The following is a 13127-nucleotide window of genomic DNA, read 5'->3' on the forward strand; positions in this document are numbered from 1 at the left end:
CACTTTGAAAGTCTTTATAAAGAGTTAATACCATTAACTCAACAAAAGGACAAAAGAGGATAAAGTGCTACATTGACAAATATGGTGGTCCCAATCATTATGCCACTTGTCCAAATCCTACAACCACTCGCCGGTGTCGCCACCGGCTCCGATTCCGGGTCTGGATCCGGGGGCATGGGCGTAGAGGCGCTAGTGGCGGCTTGTAGGCGGAACTTGAGCACTTAGGCACGTCGCATCAGAGCGATAAGGCTATTCGCGGCGTTAATGAGGCGGCTCCGGCGAGCGACGTCCGGCCTTCGGCTGGTTGTTACATTTTGCTCAGTTTCCGTGATTTGAATTTTGAATTCGGAAAGGTGGCAACTATTCACGAAATAGTGCAGAAGTGAAACCATGCAAATGGTGCATGAACCAGTGTAAGTGCCAACAGTCATAACTTTTGAAAATTATATTATTTCACCAAGGGTAGCAACCTTATGAAACAATATTATTTTGGCCTATAAAAACATGATTCCGGATTCAGAATGTCACATCACAAAAACCAAAATTCCTCTAAAAATTCCAGAGCATTCTTCGTTGCATTTCGAGTTTTCGCCGGTCTTGCGCAAACTCGATAAGGCTGAATTATTCTGGGTATTCCTGCATCAAAACTCTAAGACATTCGAGAGTGCTTGAAATACTATAAGGAAAGTGATTCCATTCACGATTCTAGCCTTGGTCCATTCGATTGAAACTTATATTTTCTAACAATCTTATAGTATCTCAAATCATGGCCACTGACGCTTCTGTTTCAAGCATCAAACTGATGAACCAGGACCTTGTAAAACTAGATCGTTTTGATGGAACAAACTATACCCGTTGGCAAGACAAAATGACATTTCTCCTGACAACTCTGAAAATTCAATATGTCTTGGATCCTGATTTGGAGGAAATTCCAAAACCAACTGCGGATGACACCGATGAAATTAAAAAGGAGAGAAAGAAACGTAAGGAAGATGAATTTCTATGCCTTGGACATATTCTGAACACATTATCTGATCGTCTCTATGATCTCTACACTGATACTGCCTCTGCAAAGGAAATCTGGAAAGCACTTGAATTCAAATTCAAAGCCGAAGAAGAAGGTACGAAAAAGTTCTTAATATCTAAATACTTTGATTTCAAAATGTTGGATTCCAAGCCTATTCTTGCACAAGTACACGAGTTACAGGTTCTCGTGAATAAAATAAAAGCCGTGAAAATTGATGTCCCTGAAGCTTTCCAAGCCGGTGCAATCATAGCAAAATTGCCACCTTCATGGAAAGGATACAGAAAGAAATTGCTGCATAGTTCTGAGGATCTCTCGTTGGAGAAACTTCAGAAACACCTTCGAATCGAGGAGGAAACGAAGGATCGTGAGAAAACTGAGTCTGCTGGATTTGCTAAGGCAAATGTTGTTGCTGCAAAAGGAAAGAAAAAATAAGATGTCACAAAAAACCATCTTGATCCAAAGAAGGAATATAACAGGTTCAAAAACTCTGGCGGACAAAAGGGCACTAAAAATGGATGTTACGCATGCGGAAAACCCAGACATTATGCTCGAGATTGCAGGCACAACAAGCCCGAAACTGAGGTTAATGTTGTTCATGTTAATGACGACATAATCACTATTGTAAGCGAAATTATGGCCATCAAAGGAAAAGTCCAAGGATGGTGGTACGACACATGTGCAACTGTACATGTATCTTATGATAAAGCGGCATTCAAAACCTATACCGAAGTCAATGATGGACAGGAAGTGCAAATGGGCTATGAAGTGCGATCAAGAGTTGTTGGAACAGGATCCGTCGAACTCAACTTCACCTCTGGAAAGAAAGTCACTCTTGTCAATGTTCTTCATGTTCCCGACATGAATAGAAGCCTTTTAGTGGGACTTGTTGGGAAAACCGGGTATTAAATCTGTATATGAATCGGGCAAGTTAATATTGACCCGTAATGGTATATTTGTAAGAAAAGGATATTCTGCTGAAGGAATGATCAAACTTTGTACTACCTACAATATTATTAATGAAATTTCTAATTCTGCTTATATGCTTGAATCTATTTCATTATGGCACTCTAGATTAGCACATATTGGTATTAGTACTATGAATAGACTAATTAAATATGGATTGATATCATGTAACATTCATGATTTTGGAAAATGCGAAATATGTGTTAAGTCTAAAATGATTAAGAAACCTTTCAAAAGTGTTGAAAGAAAAACAAATGTTCTTGATCTTGTGCACTCTGACTTGTGTGAATTCAATGGAATGTTGACCCGCGGGGAAAATCGTTATTTTATAACATTTATCAATGATTGTTCTAGGTTCACACATGTATACCTCTTAAAGCATAAAGATGACGCCTTTAATACTTTTAAAACATATAAAGCGGAAGTCAAAAATCAATTAATTACTACCATAAAAGTACTTAGAATTGATAGAGGCGGTGAATACTTCTCGGCAGAATTTGATGCATATTGTGAAGAATATGGCATAATACACGAATGTTCTGCGCCTCGCACACCACAACAAAATGGCATGGCCGAAAGAAAAAATAGAACATATCAAGAGATGATTAATTCTATGTTAATGCATTCAGAATTTCCATTTAATTTGTGGGGTGAAGCATTATTATCCACATGTCACATAATGAACAGGATTCCTTTAAAAACAACTGGAATTACTCCATATGAAAAATGGAAAGGAAGATCACCAAATATTAGTTATTTTAAAGTGTGGGGGTGTGTAGCATATTACAAAAATATGGATCCTAAAAGAACAAAACTAGGTCCTTGAGGGATCAAATGTGCTTTCATAGGATATGCACCAAATAGCAAAGCATATAGACTTTTAAATTTAGAGTCTAATGTAATTGTCGAATCCCGAGATGTGGAATTCTTTGAAAATCTTATCACAAAGGAGAAGGAACCAGAGAATCCCACGATCAAAGAATCTCGTGAAAATAATTCGACACAGATTGTTGAAACACAACCCGAACCAAGAAGAAGCAAAAGGGCACGAAAAATTAAGTGTCTAGGAATAGTTGAAATCGATTCTCAACTTATTTCCGTTTATCTAGTTAAAGGAAATAGCAAGAATGATATTCATAAAATTCCTATTATTCTTCAAATTGAAGATGATCCTAAAACGTATAAAGAAGCAGTGACTTCTAGAGACGCTTATTTTTGGAAGGATTCAATCCAAGATGAAATGGACTCAATTATGTCAAACCATACTTGGGAACTAGTTGATCTTCCGAAGGGATCAAGACCCATTAGATGCAAATGGGTGTTTAAGAAGAAGTATCACATCAATGGTACATTAAACACCTACAAGGACAGACTAGTTGCAAGAGGATTTAGACAAAAGGAAGGTATTGATTATTTTGATACATATGCACCAGTAGAAAAAACTACGACGATTAGAATATTATTTCCACTAGCTTCCTTGAACAACATTATTGTACATCAAATGGACGTTAAAAAAGCATTCCTAAATGGCGATCTCGATGAGGAAATCTATATGGAGCAACCAGAAGGCTACATACTTCATGGAAATGAACAAAAGGTATGCAAACTTGTCAAATCTTTATACGGTTTAAAACAGGTACCAAAACAATGACATCAAAAATTTGAAACTGCCATACTTTCAAATTGGTTCATTCCAAACTCTTGTGACAAATGCTTGTACACAAAGGTGCGTGGAAATTCTATAACATTTCTATGTCTATATGTTGATGACATGTTGATTATTAGCAATGAAATGGATGGAATCTTAGAAACAAAAGGATTTCTAACTTCCACATTCAAGATGAAAGATCTTGGATTAGTTGACACTATATTAGGGATCAAAGTAAAACGAAATAGTGGGGGTTATGAACTTAATCAAACACATTATATTGAAAAAATGTTCGAAAAGTTCAAACACCTTAACTTTAAGGAAGTAAACACTCCGTTCGATCCTAGTGTCAAACTTCAAAAGAACATTGGTAGATCCATGGCACATTTGGAATATGCAAGTGCAATTGGATGTCTAATGTACTTAATGCAATGTACTAGATCAGACATAGCATTTGCAGTTAGTAAGATGAGTATATTTACTAGCAATCCAAATGATGAACATTGGAAGGCCATAACAAGGATTTTTGGATATTTGTTAAAGACTAAAAATCTTGGCCTACATTATGGTAAATTTCCTGCCATACTAGAAGGATATACCGACGCAAGTTGGATACCAAGCGTTGGAGATTATAAATCTACAACTGGGTGGATATTCACATTAGCTGGAGGAGCGATTTCTTGGAAGAGCAAGAAACAAACATGCATTACTCTCTCAACCATGGAATCAGAGTTTGTGGCTCTTGCATATATGCTGGACAAGAAGCAGAATGGTTGAGGGATCTCTTATTAGAGGTTCCATTAGCTAAAGACAATGTTTCAAAAGTATTGATACATTGTGATAGTCAGGCCACCCTGGCTAGAGCATTCAGTGAAGTATACAATGGAAAGTTTGGACACATAGGTCTTCGACACTCTCTCGTGAGAAAAATGATAAAGGATGGGATCATTTCACTGACATATATACAAACAGGCTACAATTTGGATGATCCTTTTACTAAACCACTGGCCACAAAAATGAAAAGCCAACAAGCATACACAATAAGGAACCTCTTTAGATGACAAAAATCAGAAATGAAACTTCATAAAACCATGGATCATTTGCTTCTACAAAGCTCACCATGGGGTCAACAAAATAGATCACAAAAGAAACAATCATAAACTAAAAAATGAGATAAACAAAAAGAGAGAAGGAGTCAAATGCCTCTCAAGCCTTTAAAAGACCATCATGGAATTTATCATACCCCATGAATAAACTTATATGTTTTTTATGGGATTTTTTTATAATAGCTACAAAAATTACAAAAAATAAAATAAAAATATCATTGATCAGAGGACTCTCCAAGGGTCATTGTCAATTTGTTTTGGAATTTTTTGATTAACAAAACTATTTAAAATAAATCGGAAAAAAAGAGTAATCATAAAAATAAAATAAATGGAATGGGGGTGCAACAGTAAAAAGTATATGAACTGTTTTTATGAAGGACTGCTAACGGGGAGTGCTAACAGCGTTGGGAAAAGGCCCACCATGTTTTTATTTGGTCCATGATTAAAAGAAAAGCATAAATGAAGAGGATATATTAAAAGGTAACATAACATATGTGCTAATGTGCATCAATCAATCACCTTCTTTTTAAGTCACTAGATGACAAAATAAAGCAACATCCAATCAATGCATGCCACCACATCATCTTCTTCATGGACAACATAAATAGAAGCATGAAAACCAGTAGGAAAAACGTGAAAGCCCTAGATCCAAACATCTCATGCAATCTTTAAGCAACTATAACTCATCCATTTCTCAACGAAATCCGCAACAGTAAAAAACAAAGTTGTAGATCTAAATGCCAAGAACGCTGATGGAATAAGGTAAGACACAACAAGGGGGGTTGGATTGTGTCCCTTTTAAAATTTATATAAGTATTTAAAAAATGGCTTTGATAAGAAGAAAATGATTAGTAATAACTTTAGAGGTTTGAATAATTAATGTTAATGTGTGTGATAAAATATAGTTGTGAATAATATAAGAAAAAGATTATAAAGAAAGAACACAAGAAAACTTATCCTGGTTCACCAACTTGGTTAGTCCAGTCCCCACACCCTGTGAGACTATCCTTTATTGAATCTTCTTACAATAACTTTTTCTTCTATGTATTCTTAGCCTCACCAGACTTACACTTCTGAATGGTATAGCTTACAGATAGCTTACAAAAAGATTGGTTTGTATATCTATGATATACTTTGTGATCTTAGGATGTTTACAATAAATATCTAATTACTCTCCATATGGCGGTGAGTACTTTTAATATAGAATGTGTATGATTACTCCAATATTTGTTTTATCACTATATGGTAGTGAGAGATATAATTATATAGAGAGTATGATTGCTTTGTGAATGAGAACTTTGGCTTTCTTTGTATACTTGTGGATATTTTCGGTGCTTGAGAATATAGCAAGAGACTTGTATTTATAGAGCAAGACAAGTGTGAAGGAAGTGCCGAGAGTTTGTTTTAGAAGTGCTGGCAACTTTTTCTTTGTAGGACTTGGTCTTGGCAGGACTTGGTCTTGGTTCAGAATGCTGCTGACAAGCTGTAAATTCTGACATTTGACTATTTCAACAAAGACTTTTTCTTGGCAAAGTAATTCTGGAGAGTAACTCTGGGATGAGTAACTCTGGGACGAGTAACTCTGGGACGAGTAACTCTGGAACGAGTAACTCTGGGACTGTAGTTCTGGAGAGTAACTCTGGGACCATAATTCTGGAGAGTAACTCTGGGGCCATAATTCTGGAGAGTAACTCTGGGGCCATAATTTTGGAGAGTAACTCTTTGAACTTCTGAGAATCCATATGTTCTTAAAGCTTTGTTCTTTGTTAGTACAGTCTTGAATCATCATCTTAACTCTTTGTTTGATAAAGGCCATGAATTGTTTAGATGATAAATTGATGAAATCACTTTGGAGCTTCTTAGATAAAATAGTTTGTAATATTCAAAACATTAACAGAATATGTTTCAACATTCTCCCCTTTTTGAATGGTGACAAACTTTTTATTTTAGTTTCTTTGAGTAAGGACTTTGAAACTCCCCCTGAAAAGATGCATACTTTGAAAGGGCAAATGCTCCCCCTCAATGTTAGTTCATATATAGTAAATGAATTTAAAAGCATTTGAACAACATATTAATTAGATAGCAGTAATTGATTAATGTTTGAGGATCAATACATCAAATGATTAACATCAATATTTTGGTGCACAAACAAAAAGATCCTAGTGGACTACTGCTAGATATAATACAAAGTCCTAGTGGACTACTGATAGATATAGATAAAGTAAACTAAACAAAACAAAGCTTTGGACAAAGCTTGTTCTCCCCCTTTTGTCAAACATACAAAAAGAAAGGGGGTCCAAAAAGAGAGAACGAAAAAACCTAAGGAACCGATGGTTCATCATCAGATGTTGCCTCAGAAGATAATGGCAAAATAGGAAACTGAATCTGAGAGGGATCCGGAGCAGGCAATCCAGGAACCCGAGGGCACGCATGTTCAGTTATGTAGTTAACCCAGAATTTATGATAAGCCATGCCTTGCTTCTGTAGAGCAGCAAGTGACCTGAGAGTAATGTCCTGATGAGGGTTAATCGGATCAGAGGGGGTTGAAGGTCTAGGATAGGTAGGAGGATGATTTCAAATGCTGGGAAAATTGTTAAAGAATGAGGATGTGAGGGATACAATGGGCTCCTGAGGAAGAGTATTGGAATTATGAGTGGTGTTTCTTGGGGGTGATGGGTCATACCTTGGAGCAAGAAGTGTTTGAACATTGAAAGAGTTGTCATATTCTTCCTTTGGGGAGGAAAAAATTGGAGAGTTTGCTTGGAGGGCATAAGGATCAGATTGTGGAATAGAAGGCATAGCATATGTTTCTGTAACACCAGTTTGTTTAGGTAGTTGAATGGAGTTGTTGAAGAATGCTTCTATCTGAGAAGTAAGATCATCAGAGTCTGTGTGATTAATGGAAGTGAGTTGAATTCTTGGAGGAGAAGGTTCTTTATAGGATTTTGGAGAATTCAATGGTGAGGTGGTAGTGACAGGATGTATTGTCATAGAAGGTGAAGTGTAGGTGACAACATGGGGGATAATTGAAGTGTGTTGATTTGAAGGAGGTGGAGTGAATAATTCAGCTTCAAGCATGGATATGAGAGAGGACAGCTGAGCATCCGGGTTTGGATTAGAAGCAGGAGTACATGGAGATAATGGTGAGTGGGGCTGGTGAGAGTGATCAGCAGAAGGACTTGAAAGACAGTTTTCAAATGCAAATATGTTCACCATGTCAGTGTCAGAGGTCTCAAGAGTTGAAATATTTTCAACATTTGAGAGAGTTTCAATTTGAAGAGAAACAGAAGCATGAGAGATGACAACAGTTTGTGGTGAGGATTCCACAAGGATTGGTGAGGTAGAAATTAGGTCAATGCACTGTGTGGTTTCAGGAGATGGTGTAGCAATTTCCTTTGAGTTTGGAGAGATAGATTTAGAGTTATGAGGAGAAACTGGTGATGACTTTTATGGAGATTCTAGGTCAGCAGTATTTGGAAGAGCCACAGATAGTGGAATGGGACTATTTGTTGTTAGGCTATTTGGAGAGTTGGAGGAATCGAGACCTGTTGTTAATGGTTGAGTTGGATCATATTGCTTAACAAGGCGTCTGCGTTTCGACTTGGTTTCAGGTTTAGGTGATGGTGCACGCTTGAGAGAAGGAATTTTCATGCGCTTTAGCTTGGAAGCATCCAGTATTTTGTTGATTTTGAAAGAGTCTTCATCATCCAGAGGAACATTAAAGTGCTTGAAGATTTTTGTAAGAAGCATACCATAAGGGGCGCTTCTTGCTCGAAGACCTGTGTGTTTGATATAGTTGAGAACCAAATACCCGATATTAAGAGGGATTTTGTTTGAGAAGTGATAGATAACAAGTAGGTCTTTATCTGTTACCCGTTCCATACTGCCTTTTCTTGGAAGAATAGTGTGAATACAGAAGTTATGAATTATGTGGCTGAGGGATTCAAGGTTGGCAGACACAAATCTTTCAGTTTGATGTTTGGTGATGGAGAGTCTGTAGGATTCAATATCCAAGTCATAGGATGAGGGCCATTCATCATTAAAGAGATGAAGCCCATTGTTTGGGACATGCAGAATGTCACAAAGAAGCTCTGGGGTTAGGGTTATTTGACGACCCTTAACATATGAGATTAGTTGTGTATCATTGTTGGATGTTTCAATGGCGGCAAAGAAAGCTCTAACTAATCTAGGGTAGAAAACATCAGAGAGTTGGAGAAAGTTTGTCCAACCTGTGGCAGTTGCGAGCTCGTTTATATCGTAACCCCAAATTGAGTAGCTATCCAAGTTAACGGTTTTGCCGGCAACAATAGGGAGTGAACGCCATTTTTCGTTGTAGAGAGAGCGAACATCATCATCAGAGATGAACTCTTTGGTAGAGACTTCAGAGGGATGATCATAGGCTTGGAAGGATGAAGAGACAAGGGAGTTTCCTTCGCTTGATTGAGTTGAGATGTGTGACGAGGATGACTTTGTGGTTTGAGGAACAGAGATGATCTCGGTTGAGGAAGGAGGAGGGTTAGGGTTTTGAGATTGTTCTGGATTCTGTTCAGGCTGAGTTGAATCAAGAGATGTGGTTGCATGTCGTGATGAGCGACGGGTGGGAGTGATGGGTTTCGGACGCGAGGAGTCACCGGTTTTCATGGTTGATTTATGATGAGTGGTGGTGGTGCGGCGCTTGGTTGGTGGTCGTTCCATGGAGAGGGTTTTTTGAGTGTTGTAAGAGACTATGGGTGTAATATCAGCAAATGGGACAATAGTTTTAGTGATTTTGAATACCTTTTGAAGGGTTTAAGAGAGATGAAGTTGAATCATTAGAAAACTTTGGGAAGGTCATCGATTTGATGGAAAGTTGGTAGAAAGTGCGCTGATTTGATTGGTAAGGGAAGAGGCAGAATTTTCTGTAATGATGAAGAAATATGGAGAAACGAAAAAGGAAACGTTTGAGACACGTGACTTTTATTTGGCAAACACCTAATATAAACCAATTTTGTTTTATTATAATTCTATTATATTTATTTTTTTTTTTTGTTTTTTTGTTTATTTTAGGTAAAAATTACAAGAGAGTGCTATATTTGCTGAGGTATTTTGATAATAGATAATTTTGACTTTAGAAAATTAAATCTATCTTCCACTAATGGTTTGGTGAAAATATCTGCTAATTGATTATTTGTATCTACAAATATGAGTTCTATGTTTTCTTTTTGAACGTGATCTCTTATAAAATGATGTTTGATTTCAATGTGTTTAGATCTCGAGTGTTGAATAGGATTTTTTGACAAGTTTATAGCACTAGTATTATCACAAAAAATTGATACCTTGGAGTACTGAAGTGAGTAATCTTCCAATTGATTTTTTATCCATAAAATTTGTGAGCAGCAATTTGCAGCAGACACGTATTCTGCTTCAGTGGTTGATAGAGCAATTGTATTTTGCTTTCTGCAAGACCATGTAATAAGAGCATGTCCTAGAAATTGACAGGCTCCACTTGTACTTTTTCTTTCTATTTTGTCTCTAGCATAGTCAGCATCACAGTAAGCTATTAAATTGATGTGATTTCCTTTTTCATACCATAGACCAATGTCAATGGTACCAACGAGATATCGAAAGATGCGTTTGATAGCAGTTAAATGTGATTCTTTAGGGTCAGTTTGAAAACGTGCACATAGACCTACTGAAAAGACAATGTCAGGCCTACTGGCAGTTAAATATAATAATGAACCAATCATACCTCGATATTCCTTTTCTGATACAGATAGTCCTTGTTCATCTTTATCAAGGTTTGAAGAGGGATGCATAGGAGTTACCATAATTTTTGCTTCATTCATTCCAATTTTTTTTAACAAATCTTTAATGTACTTTTCTTAACATATGAAAATTCCATTCTTGAGTTGTTTTATTTGTAAGCCCAGAAAGAAGTTAAGTTCACCCATCATACTCATTTCAAATTCACTTTGCATCAGTTTTGATAAATCATCACACATTTTTTCGTTTGTTGAGCCAAAGATAATGTCATCAACATATACTTGGACAATGAGTAAGTCATTTTTGTGTGATTTTTTGAAAAGAGTTGTATCAATTTTTCCTCTGAGAAAATCATTTTTAATGAGAAAAATACTAAGTCTGTCATACCATGTTCTAGGAGCTTGTTTAAGACCATATAATGCTTTTGTTAGTTTAAAGACATGATTAGGATGAGAGTGTTTTTCAAAGCCAGGTGGTTGATGAACATATACTTCCTCGTTTAAGAAACCATTTAAAAAGGCACTTTTTACATCCATTTGAAAAAGTTTAATATTTTTATGAGCAGCATATGCTAAGAGAATTCGAATAGCTTCTAACCTTGCCACGGGTGCATATGTTTCATCATAATCTATACCTTCTTGTTGATTGTAACCTTGAGCTACAAGTCTGGCTTTGTTTCTGATTACTTTTCCATTTTCATCAAGTTTATTTCTGAATACCCATCTTGTACCAATAATAGTTTTATCTTGAGGGTAAGGAACTAGTTTCCAAACTTGGCTTTTCTCAAACTGAGATAATTCTTCTGTCATGGCTTCCATCCAAGATTCATCTTTTAATGCTTCATTGATACTCTTTGGTTCTACCTGAGATATCATTGCCATGTTATTAGAATTATCTTTAAAGAAATTTCTAGTTCTTACCAGATCAGAGGTGTCTCCTATTATTTGTTCATGAGGATGATCAGTTACACTTTTCCATCCTTTTGGAGGATTTGCTGTAGGTTGTTCAGAGTTATTCTTAGCTTCTTGAGTAATGTTCATAGTGTTGCTCGTATCTGTTGATTGAGTGTTGGGAATTGCTTCTAGATCGGTTACCTCATCCTCGTGAGATTTTCTAAGGCTGCAACATTTAATTCATCAAACATAACATGCATGCTTTCTTCTACACATTGATTTTTAAAATTGTAAATTCGATAACCTTTTGAGGTTGAAGAATAACCAAGAAAGATGCCTTTGTCAGATTTTGAATCAAATTTTCCTAGAGAATCTTTGTTGTTAAGAATATAACAATAGCAACCAAAGATATGAAAATATGAAATATTTGGAGTTCTATTTTTCCATAGTTCATAAGGAGTTTTCTTCAAAATTTTCCTTATGGTTACACGATTTAAAACATAGCATGAAGTGTTGATAGCTTCAGCCCAGAAATATTTTTCAACATTTGATTCATTAATCATAGTTCTAGCCATTTCTTGCAGAGTTCTATTTTTTCTTTCTACAACACCATTTTGTTGAGGTGTTCTTGGACAAGAGAAATTGTGAGATATACCATTTTCATCAAAAAAGGTTTTAAAGGAAATATTTTCAAATTCTCCTCCATGATCACTTCTTACAGCAACAATATTTGAATTTTTTTCATTTTGAACTTTTTTGCAAAAGATTTTGAATGCTTCAAAAGAGTCATCTTTATTTTTTAAGAACAATACCCATGTGTATCTTGAAAAATCATCAACAATGACAAACCCATATTGTCATACCCCAAAATTTGCCCACACTTTTCAAAAATTCAAAACTATTTTAAAAATTGGATTTTATAAAAATCTCGGGTTCATTTACAGTGATATCCTGAATTTTATAAGTATTCGATTTAAAGTCTATTTTAAAATATAATGGTTTATTCTTAAATTATTTATATTTTAATAAATAGCAAAATGCTGGCCGATGCTCATATACTTTCAATTGGATTTTTATTTCAAACAAATAACATATCACAATTGGTAAGGAAGTAAGGCTTGCAAATAGAAGGTCTTCTTAATCTTGGAAGGTCCATGGGCCTCTGGGTCGGATCTTTTCCTTTTCTATTCATTTGTTTTGGCCAATGAGTTCAACATGAGGCCTCCCTATTATTTTTAACCCTCTCTTATTTTCCATTTTGATCTTTGATTTTAATCAAATGATGAAAATATGAGATATGTTTTTAGGATATTTTTTCTAACAATTTTTAACCTCTGTATACAATTTACACTTTGCTAACAATCTCTTTTTTTTTTTAAGGTTGTAAATTATATCCCCATGCCTCTTGTCGACAAATCCAATTTATCACATGTTTTTAAAAGTCATCCAAAATATAGTTCATAAAACATATATCATAAATCATGTTTATTGTCATTGACCTTAACCATCAACATAACACCATTATCTTCATATATCTTCACCCTTAACAGTATTAGCCTGCAAATCAAGAATTATAAACATAAAAGTCAATAATTACAATGTGCTATCAATTCAATTTTGTTTGTTTTACAGGAAGAAGAAGAACTAGCGAACTAGCGTTCACCATTCAGCATCAACGCAACCTTTCAATCATCGGACAGCTCACACTCGATCTCCGCCGATCCAGCATCAGGACGCAGCAGCGCTTC

General features: G+C 35.8%; 1 protein-coding gene across 1 annotated transcript; it reads left to right on the forward strand.

Moving 5' to 3' along the window:
• The first annotated feature begins 766 nt into the window (after positions 1 to 766).
• LOC131647829 (uncharacterized) lies at positions 767 to 1459 on the forward strand. The gene has a single exon (XM_058917656.1). The coding sequence runs from the start codon at positions 767 to 769 to the stop codon at positions 1457 to 1459; it is 693 nt and encodes a 230-aa protein (XP_058773639.1).
• Positions 1460 to 13127: the final 11668 nt, after the last annotated feature.

Source organism: Vicia villosa, linkage group LG1 (assembly GCF_029867415.1).
Source record: "Vicia villosa cultivar HV-30 ecotype Madison, WI linkage group LG1, Vvil1.0, whole genome shotgun sequence".
Taxonomy (NCBI): Eukaryota; Viridiplantae; Streptophyta; class Magnoliopsida; order Fabales; family Fabaceae; genus Vicia; species Vicia villosa.

What these genes read in the sequence shown, in the direction of transcription:
- LOC131647829 (XM_058917656.1), top strand. Translation starts at nt 767, where the DNA reads ATGGCCACTGACGCTTCTGTTTCAAGCATCAAACTGATGAACCAGGAC.